Raw genomic sequence first — 21,928 nt, forward strand, 5'->3', positions numbered from 1 at the left:
GTTTGGTGGCATGGAAAACCTCCCTCCCTCTTTTATGGCCATGTGAAATATAACATTAAAATGACACAATATTACAGGACTACAATATAAATAAATAGGAGAACACAATTGACAAAGAAACACACAAATAATAGTTAACAAAAGGCAACAAGTTTAAATTTCTTAATACGCCAGAAGTGCATTTTGTCCACACAAAGAGTAAGTGTTTTGGCACCTGACTTTTTGCATTCAACTTTCTACATGTGCCGCATGCAATTTAAATTTATTGCAATCAACCCTATATGTAAACAGGTCAGGAAGTGTAAGGTAAACAGTTATTTAACAGTTTCTATAAGAATTCTACTGACATCTCAAGAACGGTTTTTACTAACAAATACTCTACTTAAAAAAAAAATTGACAGTCCTACCCTATAGGTTGTTTTATCCAGAAACATATTTGGACTTTTCCATCCTTGAATAGTTTTGGACTGATTTACCTTCGAATAGTTTTGGACGGTTCCACCCCACAAAAGATTTTACCGTTTTAGAATGATTCTTTGGCAGATTATTTTGACTAGTTAGGACTAGAGGTTAGACCTGACCACAACTGTTATCACAAGCAAAAAACCCTAGCCGTATTTGGCACAACCTTTTTCAACTTTTGATCCTTAGAGCTGTACAACTTTGTCCCCCTTTTTTTGACTTTCGAACTTTTATATCTCGGCGTCACTGGTAAGTCTTGTTTGGACGAGGCGCGTTTTTGACGTAATGAATTTTAAACCTGATGCCTTTTGTTATCTATTGTTCATGTGTTTCTATGCCTAATACGTTCTGCTATTTATTTGTATTGTAGTCCTGTATTATTATGTTGTCATTTTAATGTTATATTTAACAATGCCATCAAAGTGCGAGGTTTGGCATGCCACCAAACCAGGTTCAACCCACCATTTTTTCCTTTAAAAATGTCCTGTACCAAGTCAGGAATATGGTCATTGTTATATTATTGTTCGTTTCTTTGTGTGTTACATTTTAACGTTGCGTCGTTTGTTTTCTCTTATTTTTGAGTGTAATTTCACATTTCGATAAGACGTGTCACAGTACTTGTCTATCCCAAATTCATGTATTTGGTATTGATGTTATATTTGTTATTCTCGTGGGATTTTGTCTGATGCTTGGTCCGTTTCTGTGTGTGTTACATCTTAGTGTTGTGTCGTTGTTCTCCTCTTATATTTAGTGCGTTTCCCTCGGTTTTAGTTTGTTACCCCGATTTTGTTTTTTGTTCATGGATTTATGAGTTTTGAACAGCGGTATACTACTGTTGCCTTTATTAATCTAGCCAACATTTTTTGATAGTATAAAAATGCTGAAGTGCCAATCTGGTAAGAATTATTTAGTGGAGAAAACATCACAAAGAAGAAACCACTCAAGTTTGCATTTGTATCAGTTCAAAATGTTGAATAGTGCACGAGTATAATACTTGTTTTATTTTCCTTGTATTTCAAGGTATAATTTGCTTGAAATGCACTAGAAATTACAATTTAAGGGTTGCTAACTCTGTTAATTGCTATCATTCTAACCACTATGTATATAGAATTTTTTCGAATTACTTGACAAACAGAACTAAAAGATGTACAATTTCTAACTGAATGGTAACTTCAAAATATGTTGGTTAGGTTAGAGATTTTGTTCAGCCATGTTTTGAAATTCATTTATATTACCAAATTCTTACAAAGACTTTATACTTATGTTAATCAACATCAAGAAATATATGTTTTCAGCAAAATAATAAATTGATAAAATTTCAAAACACATTAGTTTTGAGCGTTCATTTGGTGAGAATACATCCAGAAAAAAGCGTCGGATTAAAAAAAATGGTAAATGTGATTTCATTTTGTAATATACGTTATATTAACATGTACTTTGTTGTATAACTTGAATGTAAGCAGCTGTATATTGTGATGTATTTTCTCAGCCGATTCCATTTCTATCACCAAATCATTTATTTCTACGCTGTCATCCAATGTAGGATACAATTCTGGTATCATTTCTCCCATTTTTGCAAGAAGAATTATATTCTGAATCTGCTTTTCATATATCATATTCCAGAAGTTTTCAATGTTGTGGAGTTTAGATATGTCAGAAATCATCCAACTATTGTCCCCATTCTAAAAATAAATATATCATTATTGTTGAAACAATTTGATATCAAATCTGTGACAATTGATGTAATAAACAATGATAAATCTAGGTTAGCCAAAGTTCTAAATATGCTCCTAAGTTGATAAAAGCGTTAGGTTTATTTTAGTTAATGTCTTTTTAGTTGATTTTGTCGGCAATTAACACATTTTTCTAAGATATTATTTAATATTTTTCAAGATTGCGGATAGGACTTTACACTCGATAATTAAAAGTACGGGACTTCATTCATATACATGTAACCGGTTAACTTTCACAACATTTGAACGCTTAAAATTAGTTTTACTAACATTTTCAACAACTTTTATAAAGACAAATTGGCGATAAAAAGAATATTACTATTTTCAGTTTTTGAAACTGACTTCATAAGCTCGAATATCAGCACGTCCTTACAGGTTCGCTTGATGTTATTGCTGATAAAGTTAGTTTCAAAATCCGAAATGCCGTGTTTCTTCATATCTCTATATACGTAAAATGTATTTTAATCGACAATTATGCATGCTGGGTCTGGTGTGTTACTGTCTCATTGACGTTTGTCTTGCATCTTCTGTCATTATCACCATTACAAAACATCACTAGTTATGCGATAGGATACAGTACGTACAAAACATCACTAGTTATGCGATAGGATACAGTACGTACAAAACATCACTAGTTGTGCGATAGGATACAGTACGTACAAAACATCAGTAGTTGTGCGATAGGATACAGTACGTACAAAACATCAGTAGTTGTGCGATAGGATACAGTACGTACAAAACATCAGTAGTTATGCAATAGGATACAGTACGTACAAACATCAGTAGTTGTGCGATAGGATACAGTACGTACAAAACATCAGTAGTTATACGATAGGATACAGTACGTACAAAACATCAGTAGTTGTGCGATAGGATACAGTACGTACAAAACATCAGAAGTTGTGCGATAGGATACAGTACGTACAAAACATCACTAGTTATGCGATAGGATACAGTACGTACAAAACATCAGAAGTTGTGCGATAGGATACAGTACGTACAAAACATCACTAGTTGTGCGATAGGATACAGTACGTACAAAACATCAGTAGTTGTGTGTGCGATAGGACACAGTACGTACAAAACATCAGTAGTTGTGCGATAGGATACAGTACGTACAAAACATCACTAGTTGTGCGATAGGATACAGTACTTACAAAACATCACTAGTTGTACAATAGGATGCAGTACGTACAAAACATCAGAAGTTATGCGATAGGATACAGTACGTACAAAACATCACTAGTTGTGCGATAGGATACAGTACGTACAAAACATCAGTAGTTGTGCGATAGGATACAGTACGTACAAAACATCAGTAGTTGTGCGATAGGATACAGTACGTACAAAACATCAGTAGTTGTGCGATAAGATACAGTGCGTACAAAACATCACTAGTTGTGCGATAGGATACAGTACGTACAAAACATCAGTAGTTGTGCGATAGGATACAGTACGTACAAAACATCACTAGTTGTGCGATAGGATACAGTACGTACAAAACATCAGTAGTTGTGCGATAGGATACAGTACGTACAAAACATCACTAGTTAAGCAATAGGATACAGTACGTACAAAACATCAGTAGTTGTGCGATAGGATACAGTACGTACAAAACATCAGTAGTTGTGCGATAGGATACAGTACGTACAAAACATCAGTAGTTATACGATAGGATACAGTACGTACAAAACATCACTAGTTATGCGATAGGATACAGTACGTACAAAAGATCAGAAGTTGTGCGATAGGATACAGTACGTACAAAACATCACTAGTTGTGCGATAGGATACAGTACGTACAAAACATTAGTAGTTGTGCGATAGGATACAGTACGTACAAAACATCACTAGTTCAGCAATAGGATACAGTACGTACAAAACATCAGTAGTTGTGCGATAGGATACAGTACGTACAAAACATCAGTAGTTGTGCGATAGGATACAGTACGTACAAAACATCAGTAGTTATACGATAGGATACAGTACGTACAAAACATCACTAGTTATGCGATAGGATACAGTACGTACAAAAGATCAGAAGTTGTGCGATAGGATACAGTACGTACAAAACATCACTAGTTGTGCGATAGGATACAGTACGTACAAAACATCACTAGTTGTGCGATAGGATACAGTACGTACAAAATATATTGACTGATACTATTGGACAACCGTAAACAATGTTTTACGATAAGGATGAAAAAAAAACATATGTGATAAATTATATACACAAATTGAATTGTCTTGCAAAATCATTGCAGAGTGTGTTGTATTTTACAATCTCCAGATAAATGCCGCTTCTTGTGGAAATTTCTTTTTCTCTGGTCAGTGGTCTCCGCTTCTGTGCTGTCATGAAATATCATTTTCATGATCATCTGTTACTGTCATCTGTCAACTTACTGCTCATAAAATGTTTCAGTCATTCGAAACACTAAGGCAGATTTGTATCACTGTTTTGAATGTTAGGTTTTCATTGCTTATTTACATTATTATTTCTTTAGTAATTGAGCTGTTTTTATACGAACGCCACTAATGAGTCGTATGAGGACAATATGAGCAGTTAGCGTACTAACGTACTAAATTATAAACTGGTGTCTTTTATGACATTTGTTGTGTCTGATGGTCGACATTACACAGATTTGTATACTTTGTACTATTATTTATGTACAGCGTTGAGATGTGTATTGTGATAATACATTCGAAATTGTACTCACAATTTTATAAAAGCGTACCAATAATATAATGTAATCACCTCAATAGAAAAAATTTTGATTTTAACTTCACAGTTAAAAATCACAAGTTGTGTTTTCATCGAAAGCTTCTAACATATATTAACGAATTGAAACGTTAACATATGAGCTGCGTCGGATAGAAATCGACCTTATGCGAACGAAAATTAATACCTCTGTTAACCTATTTTGGGTTGAAATAATGTTTACGGAAAGTCTGTAATTGTTCCAAAGGTAGATTTGCAGAAGAAGACAACCCTTTAGAACGGACCAAAATGCATCTTTTATATCTTAATTATTCCAAAATCGATCAAAGTCTATGGCAAGCCGTTCTCGTCAAAACTATGTTTAAACCATTTTTCGAGAAATTTACACACTGAGAATTACAAAAAAACACACTGAGATTTAAAAACTTCAAAACACACACTGAGAATTAAAAATTACACACTGAGATTTCATAAAGACGCACTGAGATTACAAAAATGAAAAACACACACTGAGAATTGAAAATTACTCACTGAGAATTGAAAATTACTCACTGAGAATTGAAAATTACACACTGAGAATTAAAAATAACACACTGAGATTTCAAAAAGACACACTGAGAATAAATAAACTGAAAAACACACACTGAGAATTGCTAATTACACACTGAGATTTCAAAAATACACACTGAGATTAATATGCAAATTACTAATGAATATTCATGAGATGAATAATTCAACAGATTAATATCTTGATCTCAAAAACTCTTGTCATCATAGTGAAATGCGATTCCTTCAACCAATTAACATTCTAATAAATTTCATGACTTAACATCGCTCATATTCACAAGTTTGTTGCCTATAATTCATATCATTACTACCAGTGTATCGGGACTTGAAACCGTTTTAGCATGGGTCCCTTTTAAAAAGTCTTCCAACTGTTACCCTGATTTCGCAAGTTAATCTTTTATATTTTTGTTACGTTTATATGCTATTATAGACACTTGAGTAAAAACTTCACTGCATTATTTGTTTTTCAGTGCAAATTGTTCCAAGTTTTCTTATAATTTTAATATAAATTTTTCACCATTTGGTATAAATATTTTGTAATAAGAATAAGCGGGTATTTTTCTTGTCCTTGTATTTCTAAAGTTTTTTATGAATAATTTGGAACCAAATCGAAGGACTAACGAGTTCTGTCCCTTAGTTGCTTTAAGCTTGTAATAGATTCAGATTAAGTATGCTAATTAGATATGTGCGCATAAAAAGTGCGCACAAATCTCAGTGTGTCATTTTAAATTCTCAGTGTGTAATTTCAAATTCTCAGTGTGTGTTTTCAATTTATTTATTCTCAGTGTGTCTTTTTGAAATCTCAGTGTGTTATTTTCAATTCTCAGTGTGTAATTTTCAATTCTCAGTGTGTAATTTTCAATTCTCAGTGTGTGTTTTTCATTTTTGTAATCTCAGTGCGTCGTTATGAAATCTCAGTGTGTAATTTTTAATTCTCAGTGTGTAATTTTTAATTCTCAGTGTGTGTTTTGAAGTTTTTAAATCTCAGTGTGTTTTTTTTATAATTCTCAGTGTGTAAATTTCTCGAAAAATGGTTTAAACATAGTTTTGACGAGAACGGCTTGCCATAAAAGTCTTATACATGAACCGGTGTACATCCACTTGCATAAGGTCGATTTCTATCCGACGCAGCTCATATACTAGAGTTATAAAAAAACTTCAGTTATAATATTGTTTCGTTAGATAATGAAGATTGTTCGTCCGGAACGTCCTACAGTTGAGGTTTGATTTTCTATGTAAAGTTGCAAATTGAATGTAATATAATGTTGAAGATGTTAATTGTTTGACGAATCATATAATAGATGGGTTCATTACATTTTAATACTAGTACGGATGTTTTCCGTAGCAATGGTCCAATACAAAACATAAATGGAACAATAAACTAATCCGAACGTGATACCTGAATGGTTATGATTGCATTATCATGTGGTCTTCCAAAACCTGTAAATATATCAAATCGATGATTTATATAATATAGTCATGCAATGAGATTGCATTGATAAAATAATTTGTAATTTCATCACCATTTTGTGTCGGGAAGAATAGTTTAGCTGCAAAACTATAACTCTTAGGTCCTTATGATAATATTTTTTTATATTTGCGAACAATAGACCATAGACCATAGATTTTCATATTTCCAAGCGTTCGGAATTGCGGTTCAGGTCGCACTTATTTCCAAACGATTTAAATAAATATTTTCCAATCTTCTGCCTTTACACCACTGTTAATATTGAATTAAGACTTGAGCACTCAAATAAATGTTAAACTTTGCAATACTCAGCATGTGTCTGTGCCATGTCAGAAGACAGATTTTTTTAATTTTTTTTTATGAAACCAAAAATGTTTAATTCTTTGAATCTGCAGTTAAATCTAGCTAGAGTAAAGGATGGACTGGAAAACAAGTTTACTATTGCACGAAGAGATACACATGGATGACGATTTTTGTTTGTTAGTACATAGACTTTGTAATCGATTTTACTTTGATGTTTCATACACTATCAATACTTTTTAAGTGACAGTTGTTGTCCATTAGTTTGATGTGTTTGAGCTTTTGATTTTGATATTTGATTAGGGAATTTCCGTTTTGAATTTTCCTCGGAGTTCAGTATTTTTGTTATTTTACTTTATAAAAGGGAGATTTTCATTAAATTGTTAGGTTTTATAATAAAAATTATCTACTTTGTTAGATTACTTGTATGTTTGTTTGAAGTTTTCAGTCAGTTGTGTTGTATGCTTATGATGTTTTTAGCATAGTTCTAGATTCCTATCATAGCCACAATAACTTATTATATATGAGAAGAAAATATGGTATGATAGCAATAGAGACAACTCATCACAGGAGACCAAATGACACAGACATTATGTTAAAATATTTTTTCAAACCAACGGAACTATTAAAACTGTCATACAAGTGGGAGATTTAATAATCTACACCACAGGTTTAACACACCAATTTATTTACCTCTTTGGATATCGCTTTCTATATAATCGTATTCCTGAATAGGCGAAGTCAGCATCTATAAAAAATATTAAAAAAAAATTAACTGCAAGAGCACTGTGTATTATATAACAATAAAATTGAGAACGGAAATTAGGAATGTGTCAAAAACACACCGAGAAAATCCCGCACCCGGGGGCTAGTTCATTGAAAATTGACGTCACAATAAACTCCTAAACATAAAAATGAATTAACATTGAAAATAACCTATCTATTTACTAAAAGACTAACAAAGGCACAAGGTTTCTAAATTGCGACAGGCGCAAAGATTTCGTGCGTTTTACATCTTTTGTGGGATCTCAACCCTCTGCTACATTGTCATTGATATGGTTATATTTATAAATTTACTGTTTACAAATTTTTGAATTTTTTGAAAACTAAGGCTCTTCTACCTCAGGCATAGATTACCTTAGCTATATTTGGCAAAACTTTTAGGAATTTTGGTCCTCAATGCTCTTCAACTTCGTACTTTTTTTTGCCTTTATAACTTTTTTGGATTCGAGCGTCACTGATGAGCCTTTTGTAGACGAAACGCGCGTCTGGTGCATATACTTAATTTAGTCCTGGTATCTATCATGAGTGTAACTACACCTCTAGCTAATGTAGAATAAATATACACACAGCAATATTTTTAATACTTGTGTATTTCTCGTCTTGACATTACTACGAAAAGATATGCCATACATGTTGTGAAATGTATGCATGAAAACAGTTTGCTTAAATGTAGGTTGATGAATTACAAACACGAACAATTAACAAATACTTTTTAAAAACAAATATTGAAATATATTAACCTCAAATTCAGCAGTCAATCTTGGTTGAAGAAGGTCCTTCTTCTCTAAATCGTTTTTCAGTTCAGAGACATCATATCTTTCAAGCATTCCTTCTGTCGAACAATAGTCCTTTAAATTTAGATAATTAGTAAAGATCTGATATGTGTTGATATTTATTTGACACTTCTTTAATTTTTTGTAATTATTTATTTTCAAACAAATAACAATTGTACAGACATGTAATAATTAGGTTCACAGATCACATTTATAAAAGTTAAAGAACCAATGACAATAACTCAGGAGAATGTGTCTGTTCATTTATCGTTTTAGTAAAACTGAGTTAGCAAAACTTCTCGAATTGGCAAGTTGGTGATCGTTAGATATACTGCCAGCGTCTATAAAGATATTAATTGTACGCCATAAGGAGATTTTTACAAATTTCTTTTAGATTTTTTCGCTATTTTTTGGTTTGTTTTTTTCAAAGTTCTAAGTGTCTTTTAATTATTTAATATGAGCAATATGAATTCTAACAAAAACAGGTACTATCTTCTCTCATCTCATTTCGAAGGGCTCTTTTAGGATAAAACGAATAATGTAGATTAAAGTTTGATCGATTCATCTGTGTGTGTATTGTTAAACCATAGTACACTCTTAAACGTCAATGCAATGTCTTATAGATTGTAAAGTTTGAAGTCTATTTTAGATATGAGGCTACGTAAAATTGAGGTCAATTTTAAAAAGTTCACCACAATAATTTATGTCATAGAGTTTGGGAGTTCAACTTAATCATTTGGACCACGATTTACTTCAATTTCTGTCAATGTCAGCAAACTTTGTGATACAAAACTCAGACGTTATATGTATTGAAATAGATTCAGATTATTGTCATTGGTACAGGTACAACGGAAGAGAATCATTTTTACAGTGCAATATCAAATTTTCTCTTGGCTTTATCTTAAACAACCAAACATCGTTTTTTCCTCTAAAATAACATCTGTATTAAACTGAGTAAACCGTGTGACATTTATGTGAAGTTGAAGTGAAACTGTTTAAACTCGAATGAGTAAAAGAAGCTTACATATCCAGTATTTATGACATCTATTTTGACTTCTTCTTGTGAATTGTAGTATACACTACGATCACGTGTATTCCCGTATCTATGATTTTCGTCTTAAGAACAAAGAAAACAACAAGATTAAACAAGGAGAATAACGAGATAAAATTATCAGGAACTTATATCTGCCAGCAGCAGTTTTTGACCAACACATATAAGTGTAGATGAAATGTATATGCATTCGATCTTTACAAATTGCAGTTGGTGAAAATGAGTAGTGTTCAGAATAAAGACAATCGACCTTCTTCTTTGAATTGGTAGCAAACAGTGACAATTGGCGTTTGTTTAAACAGTTAAATCCGCTGCATTAGTATTATCTGTACTAAGTCAGGTAGCTGTTCATCAGTGGTTGTTATTTTGTTGGTTTGTTTCAATCATAGCGATTTCTCGTTTTTTATATTGATTATATCGTTGGTTTTTCTGATTGAATTATTTTACACTAGTTTAACTAGAAATCCCTTATAACTTTCAGTTCGGTGTCAGTCAAGGCTCGTGATACCCTTACATTTGACCTTTAATTGTTACTTTTTATACATTGTGACTTGGAATGAGAGTTGTCTCATTGACACTTATACCACATCTTCTTATTAATATTGTAGCCTTGTAGCCTTTTATAAAATCACACAAGTAATAACATGTTGGCATTCATAAACTGGTTCATGTTAATCCCGTCATTTATTTCAATTCCTCCTGAGGTTGATAATGTTTAAGAATAAACACACGAATAGATATAAACTGTTTGCTCTATTAATTGAGATACTCTGGAGTCCCTTTTCACTATTAAATCAATGCTTTCAACTTGTTACAAACTCTGAAATTGTTATTGGAGTTCTATTTAAGGGAATGAAACCAATATCTGTAATACTAGTAATCAGAAATGCAGACATATAACAGACGACATTGTTCAGCATTTTCATTAATTGACGAAATTCAATGAGATTTTAAATATGGTATCATATTGCTACTGCATATGTTATGACATAATCTTTTCAAGTATACAGAGATAACCTTAACCTGTTCCCATGTCCCGTTCTTCATAATTAGATTGACTAGTATGATCCTGTTTCCTGCAAGTATAGAAATATACGTAATATTACAAAAATGCAACACTCATGATAGTAACACTAATTTGTATTTTAGCTAAACCTTTTGGTCATCTCATATATTATGAAGCTTGTCACAAATTACCGTTTACCTTGTACATGTAGTTTAATATGAGCTTTCCCTTTCTCTCTTAATGTTACAAAACTTTTAAACTTATTCGGATGTGTCTACTTTTGTGTTTCAAATGTCTGGTTATGTAAATGTATTTCAGTTGTTTCTTGTAATTAGTTAATACTTCAGTTTTATCATGTACATCTTTTGAATATTCATTTTATAAAATTTACTGTTTGCAAAAGTATAAATTCTTCTAAATTATAGGGATTTTCTGGTAACTAACAGAAAACCCTTGCCGTTTTTGGCACAACCTTTTTGATCTTTTGGTCCTCGATGCTGTTCAACTTTGTACTCGTTTCGGCTTTCAAATTTTGTATCTGGGCGTCACACGTAGGTCTTGTGTGGACAAAATACACTTCTGGCGTATCAAAATTTTGAACTTGTTGCCTTTTGTTGGCTGTTGTTCGTGTGATTCTTTGTCAATTGTGTTCTCCAATTTATTTATATTGTAGTCCTGTGTTGTCATTTTGATGTTATATTTCACATGGCCATAAAAGTGCGAGGTTTGGCATGCCACAAAACCAGATTCAACCCACCATTTTTTACTTTAAAAATGCCCTGTACCAAGTCAGGAATATGGCCATTGTTATATTATAGTTCGTTTCTGTGTGTATTACATTATAACGCTGTGTCGTTTGTTTTCTCTTATTTTTGAGTGTATATTCACATTGCAATAAGACGTGTCACGGTACTTGTCTATCCCAAATTCATGTATTTGGTTTTGATGTTATATATGTTCCAGACCGTATGAGTATTTGGACCGTACGCGTACGGTCTGGACCGTATGCGTACTTTTTCAATATACGCATACGGTCGGACCGTACGCGTACGGTCTGACTAATATTTAGAATTTGGTCAAGTTTATTAGATACAAATGTATATAACAGATCAACATAACTTATATCTCAAATTAACATAAAAAGTTGAATAGTTATTGAAATAAAAACTTAATATTTTAACTAATTGTAAAAAATCAGGCTAATTTAATCTGTTTATCTCCTGTACTTAGCATGTCAGTAATTCATTAATTACAGCCCAGTATGCTCATTGAAATTGAAGTTGTCGGAAGTAAACATAATGTGGGAGGACAATTGTTTTAGAATATTTAGGAACTGTACAAAAAAATGCATATGCAAAGGAACATGCATGAACAACACATGTTAATGTTAAAAATATATGACGTTCCTTGTTGAAGCAAGTGTCATCTTGAGCCAGAGTAACAAAATAGGATTCACGGATATAAAATTAAACAAATTTTAATATTTGATTTTAATTGTTCGCTTATTCACTTTATCCATCTAATTGTAATAATATCAATTTGTATAACTAAAAATAAAAATTTTGATAAATGTTTTTTAACATTTAACCCATATGATCCCAAAACATGTATGGTCAGCTGGACCGTACGCGTATACTCATACGGTCCGACCGTACGCGTATGGTCGGACCATACGAGTATACGTATACGGTCCAAATACTCGTATGGTCTGGAACATATATATATGTTATATTTGTTATTCTCGTGGGATTTTGTCTATGTGTGTTACATTTTAGTGTTATGTCGTTGTTCTCCTCTTATATTTAATGCGTTTCCCTCGGTTTTAGTTTGTTACCCCGATTTTGTTTTTTGTCCATGGATTTATGAGTTTTGAACAGCGGTATACTACTGTTGCCTTTATTTACAGGAAGAAGTCTTCCATTAAAACATCCAAAAGAAAGTCATTATACGAACAAGCCGTGTGATAGACTTTTGTTTAGATCTCGATCATCCTTTTTCACTTACGATAGGTAATGTATATTCAAAGGGGTTCACCGAAACACATATAAAAAACTTTATTCATGAAAACCGGAATAAAGAAAACAAAGACAACATTTTTGAACAATAATGATATTACGTATCAAAGATTGCTAGTCGTTACGCATGATCGAAATTCTTGACCAGTTGATATCACATCACCTTATCTCGTACTATAGCGAGTTCTGTTATAATCAAGCAAAGCACTTGTATCGTGTGATATCTGCTAATAATAAATGGAGTTTTGTGTGTTTTATCCACAAAAGGTTTATTAACATAAACGCTAGTCATGTTTGGGACCTTTTATGTAGAAGAAAAAAAAGAAGATGATATTTGATTGCCAATGAGACAACTCTCTTTGCCCAATTCAAACAAAGTGTCTAGCTCTTGTTTATATATTCGCGCATTACCCATGTTTAGGTCTACTGCTCATCTGCATTCATTAATAAAAGAGGGACGAAAGATACCAAAGGGACAGTCAAACTCATAAATCTAAAACAATAACCCTATGTTGTGCATGGGCTGTAGAATTCTATATGTCAGACTCATGGTTAACAACTCTCTTCCCAAGGTTGTCAGTAATAACATGACTGGCTGGATTAAAAGTGAAGTTAGGAGATGCACATGAGCAATCTGGAGGTTTGAATTTCCCATCTTTAAGATTTAAGCCTCACAAATTCTAAAGTTGAAAATCATGGATGCAATCGGCTTAGTGATTGCTGGTGTAGCTTTAGCTTTATTTTTGAGGTAATCGAGTATAGCTTTTTTGTACAGATTTCTTTTGGAAAATATTGCTGATATTGATAGCAACTCAACCATTTTTTACGAATCTTACACTATAAAAATACATTTTCATTGTCTCTGGAAGTATTTGATACAGGTTAGAATAGTATATGGTTAGCTATAATCCATAAATATTGACCGTGATGTCTATTAACTAATTGACAATACTACATCTACGACTAGACAAAATACCTACACCACCAATTGTGTTTCCAACACTCTAATCCAATAGTCATCTCTTTAATAAACAATATAAGGTCATTTGTCTCTTTAATCTGGACTACCATTGAAACAAATTGAAAGGTCAGGATTATTAAAAGTTTAATAGAGAAAATTGTTCTTATTATGATCATATTAACATTAGATTGATGTTTGTTTATCCTTAAATTAAGTCTTTGTCGAGTTTCTCCGACATTAATCAATGTACAAAGAACACATTCAATACTGGTCATTGAACAACATTGTGTCGTTTTCATTACATCATTTAAGAGGCTCATGGGGACGACTTATACAACCGGTGTTGGTGTGCCATTTACACCATCCGATTGTAACCTTTTTTATCCTGGAAGACGTTTCATCAAGTAAATTGTTATCTATTCTACTTATATTCATGCTGTTAGGCTACCAGACTGGTAGACAACTCGCAGACATAACTGTCCTACAGCAGAAATTCCGATCCGGTGGTGAAAAAAAGTATATATAGGCAGCAGTAGTATACAGCTGTTCAATTGTAAAAAAAATCAGCAAAAACAAAACCCGAGGAAAACACTCATTATGCTGTTTTGCGTGCAACTTATTGTTCAGATTGCTATAAAGCTCACCTATTTGTAAGTATAACAACTATTACTGCTATAACAAGTAGAATCCCAATTACTGTTCCAAAACTTATCAGTATTGTATCCATCTGCGATGTTTTTGTTTTTTCTAAAGAAAATAATAAGTCCTAATAAGTGTAAAAATTATAATTAGATTGACAATATTACTCAGTATGGTATTATCATCTAAATTAACCAGAATACATCAAATTGAAATATAGGGAAACTAAATGATTTGGATTTGTATTTAAAAGTATGCTTGCCAAAGAATTTATTATAAACATACAGAAAAAACCCTGTCCGAGTGAATACTGTTTTATCTCCTCATTCTTGATTGATAATACATGATGTGAAGGTATTTTACTACAAATGATTGGCTTATCCAGTATCATAAGACGATGATAAGGCTTTTATATTTGCTATTCGTTATGGCATTGGTGTCTTTCAAAGGTTAAGACGATGTACATTTTGTCCATGGCAACGGGCATATTTGATTTCTTCAAAACGATACAAAACACTAACAAATTTCACCTGAAAATCTTCTTCTGACAAATTTTATTATATTCTGAAAATAACAAAAAGTCTTAAATTGTCTGAAATTACTGATTGACACCGGAAAAATAATATGTCGTCGTACAGGAAAGGTCTATAGGTAAAATTGAACTTTGCACTCTTATTTTCCATGAAATATATGTAACTTCTAGGTGACTGTACCTATTACTGTGACGTTTGTTATATCATCAATCCAACCAAGGGAAACGGATGGTTCGCCTTAAATACAAAAAAGCATATTTTGTGATCGATACAAATAAATATGACATTACATCTAGCTAATCATTAGAGGGCAGTTCATTATCACATATCATGATGACGGTATTATACATCTATAGTCCATGATTTACAATCCAGTTAGAAAGCATGAATTAAAGTTAGCAGTAGTGAACCAATTTTAAAATAACAAAAATCAATTTAAAAGATACAAGTTATGGTAAATAAAAAAAAACCACCAGAAACTTTAGCAAACGTATAAACTACAAAAGGAGCACGGCCGATTGTGATGATCGCCTCCTCGTACGTATAAACAAAGGGAACGACTTCTATACAACTACTACAATATATAACATCAGCAATAACTAAATTAAATCGAGAGTTTTGGAGTATCGTATAAATTGTTCAAAACCAGATTAAAAATAATAACAAAGCCATCTCTTTTGGTCGATTTGCTATTGGCTTTAATCGTTGATAACAAACATGGCCGTATCTGTGATGTCATCAAGGATTCACGAGCTGATTAACAGTCCCTTAATTTCCAATAAGTCATCAGACAACATCTATTAATTATGCATATGGATAACCTACATTTACTGTTTTCTGTGATGTCATCAAGGATTCACGAGCTGATTAACAGTCCCTTAATTTCCAATAAGTCATCAGACAACATCTATTAATTATGCATATGGATAACCTACATTTACTGTTTTAAAACAACATCTAATGTTTACAACTTTAAAAGAGGAAGCCATTGTGAGAATGACGCACTGTCATTTTACTCGATAGATTTAACAACCCACCATTTTTTTCTTAAAATGTCCTGCACCAAGTCAGGAAAATGGGCATTGTTATATCATAGTGTGTGTCTGTGTGTTTTATAATTTAGTGTTATGTTTTTGTTGTGTCGTAGTTCTCCTCTTATTTTTGATGCGTTTCCCTCATTTTAAGTTTGTAACCTGGATTTGGTTTTTTTTTCTCAATCGATGTTTGAATTTCGAACAACAGTGTACTACTGTTGTCTTTATTTATAGCGTCATTACGATCGTTACATGTAAGTGAAACGTAGTTTTTTAAAAAACAATTGTATATACTAGCTACTTGGCATCCTGTAATCTTCTTTTATGCGTTTAGTCAACTTTTGTCTGATCGGTTGCATTGTAAGGTGGAATTTTCAAAATTTATAATTCGTAGTTTGTCATAAAATCAGAGGTTGAAGACTAATAATTGATTTTTTTTTAAAATATGCATTTTAAAGAGCAAAAGTTTGTTAATTAAACCCTAATCAAACATATACTATGTTGTTATGAATTCATTAGAAAGGAATTGTACTTGACCATACATTCCAATTTACAGTACTGTGGATGATCAATGCTACGATATCAATCTGTTGTCTAAATATACAAAAATTAGGTTCTGAAGCGAGGCCATGTTTCAAATACGTTTTAAGACAAAAAAGTGAACCCAAACGGGCCTGGAAATGTAAAGTTGAAGTCGCATTTCTCTTTTCGATGAAATTCTTGCCAATTTTTATATTTTTCTTAAAAGCTATCCCCAAAAATGAGGGAAGGTAAAGATTCCAAATAATCAATCTTTTATCTTTCTGTTTATTTTTTTTTTTCGATTGTATTTATGCTTATGCACAAAAAAGATCCACACTTGACCTTTCCTACCTTCTCTCATTAAGAGTTCAATTTCGATTGTTTTATTTCAACAAGGTATACTGGTTGTAGAATAAATAACTAGAACCGTCCGAGCCATTCCAGAAGAGTTTGAGCTTCTTCGTCAAAAACGAGAAGAAAACATGCCTTGCTGACGAGGTAACCATCAATGCTTAACACAATCATTTTTGGAAGTATTTAAGGTGTTATTAATCATTTATCATGTGCCTGTTCGGATTCGGATTCGGTCCCAGTACTAAAATTGTTCAATCCTTCACGGGTGGATTAAATATAAATAAATAAAATTGTATAATAAAAATAAACAAGAATGTGTCCAAAGTACACGGATGCCCCACTCAATCATTTTCCATGTTCCATGGGCCGTGAAATAGGGTAAATATCTTATTTGGCATTACAATTAGAAAGATTATACTAAAAGGAACATGTTTGAAGTTGATTTGACTTCAATTTCATCAAAAACTACCTTTACCAAAAACTTTCAATTGAAACTCCCAGTTTTATTTTCTATGTTAAGTGGACCGTGAAATTGGGGTCAAAACTTCAATTTGGCAGTAAAATTAGAAAGATCATATCATAAGCAACAAGTGTACTAAGTTTCAACTTGATTGAACTTCAGCTTCATCAAAAACTACCTTGACCAAAAACTTTAACTGAAGCGGGACGAACGAACGAACAGACGGACGAACGAACGAACGGAGCCACAGACCAGAAAACAAAATGCCCCTCTACTATCGTAGGTGGGGCATAACAATGAATGAGGTTGTTTAAATTTGATATATGCCTTTTTGTGCTTCTTTGTTACATATTTGTTTGTTTTTCTAGTGATTAAGATTATAAAACAATGCTGACTGCTATACCCTTATTCTTAACATTTTACCTATTATGTTAGTTTGTTTTGTTCTTGCTTCGTTGTAAATATAATTGAATTTGATGCGAGTGTTATACAAGTGAGTGATTGTACTTAGCTATAAATCCAGGCTCAATCTACTTTTCTATACATAAGAAAATGCCTGTAACAAGTTAGGAATATGATATTTGTTGTCCATTCGTTTGATATGTTTGAGCTTTTGATTTTGCCATTTGATTAGGGACTTTCCGTTTTGAATTTTTCCTTGGAGTTCAGTATTTTTGTGATTTATTTTTTATTATAGTAATGCGATATCGTAAAATTATTTATGAGAGTAGCCTTAATTCGTTCAAGCATATTCCCAAATTAATTCTATACCGAAGAGAGAGATCATATATTTATTTTAGTTGACACTCAACTTGTTTCAACCGAAAGATATCGTAGTATATGTTTTCATATCAGCGTCATTGTTTGTGATTTATGTTTTGAAACATTATCAGATATTATCTGGTCATAAAATCCAATACCCTAAAAACTTAAAGAAAATATTTTGACATGTCTTTCAATTGAGCGTATAATGTTTTTCTTCTTTCTCGTAAATTTTTGAAGAACAATAAAATGATGTAAGTAGATATTCTTCATAAATAATTTCAACTTAAAATCAGGCTAAGTCCGCATCTTTGAGACACCAATCTAGTTCATATTTAAATTAACAATAGATGTAATAATGTTCAATATACAACACGCTTTAACTAGCGTTAGTAGCAAATACCTAGTGATTAGATATGATTACCAACACTGACATACAGGAACTGAACTGGTGAACAAAAGATGCCACAGAAGTATGCAAATCAACAAATGCAATGCGAGTCACCAGCAAGGCGTCACAGAAACCAGTGTGTTCCTCTAAAAAAAAAAACAAGAGAGTTCTTCTGGAACTGACTGCTTTCCAGATTTACCACATTTCTTTTAAAAAATCTGTTTAATGTAAAAACGTTTAAAAAAAAAGGGAATCACAAGAATACTGAGCTACGAGGAAAATTCAAAACGGAAAGTCTTTAATCAAATGGCAAAATCAAGAGAAAGCGGTTCTAAACTCCGATGAAAATTTTAATCGGAAAGTCCCTACTCAAATGGCAAAATCAAAAGATCAAACGAATGGATAACAACTGTCATATTCCTGACTTGTTAAGCAATTTGATGCCTCAAAATCTAATTTATGAGATACTTTGTTATTCTATCAATTTATAGCTTAATCATTCTTAAGGTAGCACAATACACAGATTGTTTTACTTCCAATCTTCAACCTTTTAATTGTTGTTACTTTCTTAAGACTGTGTATACATTAATAATAGAGGTATATATAGATAGATAAATGATTAATCTTTTAAATGAATGCAATATTTTTGTTATGCAATCATTATTTAATGAATTATTATGCAATTAATGGCAACATCTTGGTCAGTTCACTTGAATGAATTTAGCTCTATCATCTCTATAACTATACAGGAAATTTTAACAAAATCTTAATCAACACAGCAGGAGCTGCAAAAAGGTGTCTCAAATTATCGTAATTGTATTCCATTCTTTCACAAATCTGAAATTAGTGTAAACATCCTTACCACATAAAAGTAAATAATGTTTGATTAGATGTAAAATTTGATTTATAGATTCTAACCAAAATCTGAGACACCCTTTTGTAGATTATGGCTCTAAGAACAACATATAATAAAGTCAACCCTCTCGGGATATCCATGAAGAAACTAATTTCAATTGAGAGAGGAAATGTCTTGTAAAATTTTATGGATACAGTTAACATTATAATTGATTACATAATTGTTGAATAATACTAACATTGCATTAATTTGAAAGAGTAATCTGTAAGCTATCCATATATATAGTTATCAAAGGTACCAGGATTATAATTTTGTACGCCAGACGCGCGTTTCGTCTACATAAGACTCATCAGTGACGCTCATATTAAAATATTTATAAAGCCAAACAAGTACAAAGTTGAAGAGCATTGAGGATCTAAAATTCCAAAACGTGGTGCCAAATATGGCTAAGGTATTCTATGCCTGGGATAAGAAAATTTTTAGTTTTTCGTAAAATTCAAAGTTTTGTAAACAGGAAATTTATAAAAATGACCACATTATTGATCTTCATGTCAACACCGAAATGTTGACTACTGGGCTGGTGATACCCTCGGGGACGAAACGTCCACCAGCAGTGGCATATATACATCTTTTATAAATTTTCAAGCATTATAAAGAAAGTTACAGCATTTTAAAACTGGGGACTTGGAGGTATAAAATCTTTGTATTGTGCTACCTTAAATCTATGGCATTTACTTTAGTTTATAAATTCTATACTTTTGGATGTCTAATGCTTCAGGGAAATACACTTTAGACAGGGTCCCTATATAAATTTGCCGTAGAAACCCATATTTTGTATCAACCATTTAAAAACATGTAACGGATTAAAGTTCATATAGCCCTTGTCTTTTTTGTAGTTAGTATTTAGAATTAAATTTCAAATTAATAGCGAAAAATATATAAAATTACCTCCCCCCCCCCATTTTTGTATCCGGTACTGGCTTTAGTTTATAATTACTTACCAGCTGAAGGAAACAATATTGTCAAACTGAAGATTACGATTGTTTTCAACATTCTGTTAATGTCTTCATCCGCTAAAACCTACAAGGAAGTCGAGGAGGTTGATTGTATTAAAAATTAGGACATTTGATATATTTATTTGTGTTTTGTCATAGTGAAATTTGTGTATCAAATTTATCAGGTCAAGCTCAACTTTATTATAGATATGTTCATTATATACTACCACTAGAGTATCATGCGGAGATATAAAGTGAAGTAACTTATTTGTTGTACAACAAATTAACATAAATCCTTACAATAAGAAGTCAAGCTAATCTTATTTTTAAGAAAAGAAAGTGCGAGGACAAGATGATGTTCTTTGCATTTGTTCATCCATACCCTTGTTAGCCTTTAACAGTACTATTCGCATTTGAGTTACGGTTTGGGTTCTGCCGTAGCACAAGCTAAAAAAGTATAAACATAAATTCCGAGGAAAATTCAAAAGGAAAGATACTGAAATCCAAGATGAACTAAAATTGGAGTGCAGAAAAACCGACAAAAGTAATCAAACAACGCAACGAGTGGAAATCAACAATCATGTTTGCTGTCTTTGTAATAGCATTTTCCGATGTCAATTTTAAAAGTGCATTCAACTTGATTTTATAGCTAATTCCCCCTTGTAAGATTTGAATTTGTATAATAAGTTTTATATATAGCTGAATGTAATATTGAAAGATTTAAAAGAGTTTACCGACTACATATAGGGTCAAATGAGGGCCCTCCTCATAATTATACAAAAGACTCATCAGTGACGCTCGAATTCAAAAAAGTTAAAAAGGCCAAATAAAGTACGAAGTGGAAGAGCATTGAGGACCAAAATTCCTAAATGTTTTGCCAAATACAGCTAAGGCAATCTATGCCTGAGGTAGAAAAGCCTTAGTATTTCAAAAAATTCAAAAATTTGTAAACAGTAAATTTTTAAATATAACCATATCAATGACAATTCATGTCAGCACAAAAAGTGCTGACTATTGGGCTTGTGATACCCTCGGGGAAATAAATTTCTACCCGCAGTGGCATCGACCCAGTAGTTGTAAATAAACTCATCATAGATACCAGGACTAAATACCAGATACCAGACGCCTATTTGTTCTACAAAAAACTCATCAGTGATGCTCAAATCCAAAAAAGTTAAAAAGGCCAAATAAAGTACGAAGTGGAAGAGCATTGAGTACCAAAATTCCTAAAAGTTTTGCCAAATACAGCTAAGACAATCTATGCCTGAGTTAGAAAACCAGCAACAACAGTAACGTTGTATATCATACTTCTACCTAATATTTTTGTTTTGTTTTAATCAGAACAATAGTTGGTTATGATTGATCGTTAGCATTAAGTTCACAAGTCTCATATCAAGAGAAACAACTCTGATATGTTTGTACAGTATGAAGAAAATATGTCAGCAATTTATAGTGTTTTGAATTTAAATTAGAATGTATTATCAGAAGAAATATTTTTTATTTAAGAACTCTGAATACAAATTTGGTGCAACTTAAACTAACTG

At 32.2% G+C, this 21,928-nt stretch overlaps 1 protein-coding gene across 1 annotated transcript; it reads right to left on the reverse strand.

Annotated features, from left to right (window-relative positions):
- Window positions 1-1,858: 1,858 nt before the first annotated feature.
- LOC143084374 (uncharacterized) lies at window positions 1,859-20,495 on the reverse strand. The gene is made up of 9 exons (XM_076260767.1): window positions 20,391-20,495; window positions 15,191-15,247; window positions 14,483-14,585; window positions 10,880-10,932; window positions 9,830-9,921; window positions 8,773-8,880; window positions 7,943-7,997; window positions 6,881-6,921; window positions 1,859-2,144 (listed from the first exon to the last, which is right to left on the reverse strand). The coding sequence occupies exons 1-9, from the start codon at window positions 20,440-20,442 to the stop codon at window positions 1,866-1,868; spliced, it is 840 nt and encodes a 279-aa protein (XP_076116882.1). The 5' UTR covers window positions 20,443-20,495; the 3' UTR covers window positions 1,859-1,865.
- Window positions 20,496-21,928: the final 1,433 nt, after the last annotated feature.

The sequence above is a fragment of the Mytilus galloprovincialis genome, chromosome 7, assembly GCF_965363235.1.
Source record: "Mytilus galloprovincialis chromosome 7, xbMytGall1.hap1.1, whole genome shotgun sequence".
NCBI classification, from domain to species: domain Eukaryota; kingdom Metazoa; phylum Mollusca; class Bivalvia; order Mytilida; family Mytilidae; genus Mytilus; species Mytilus galloprovincialis.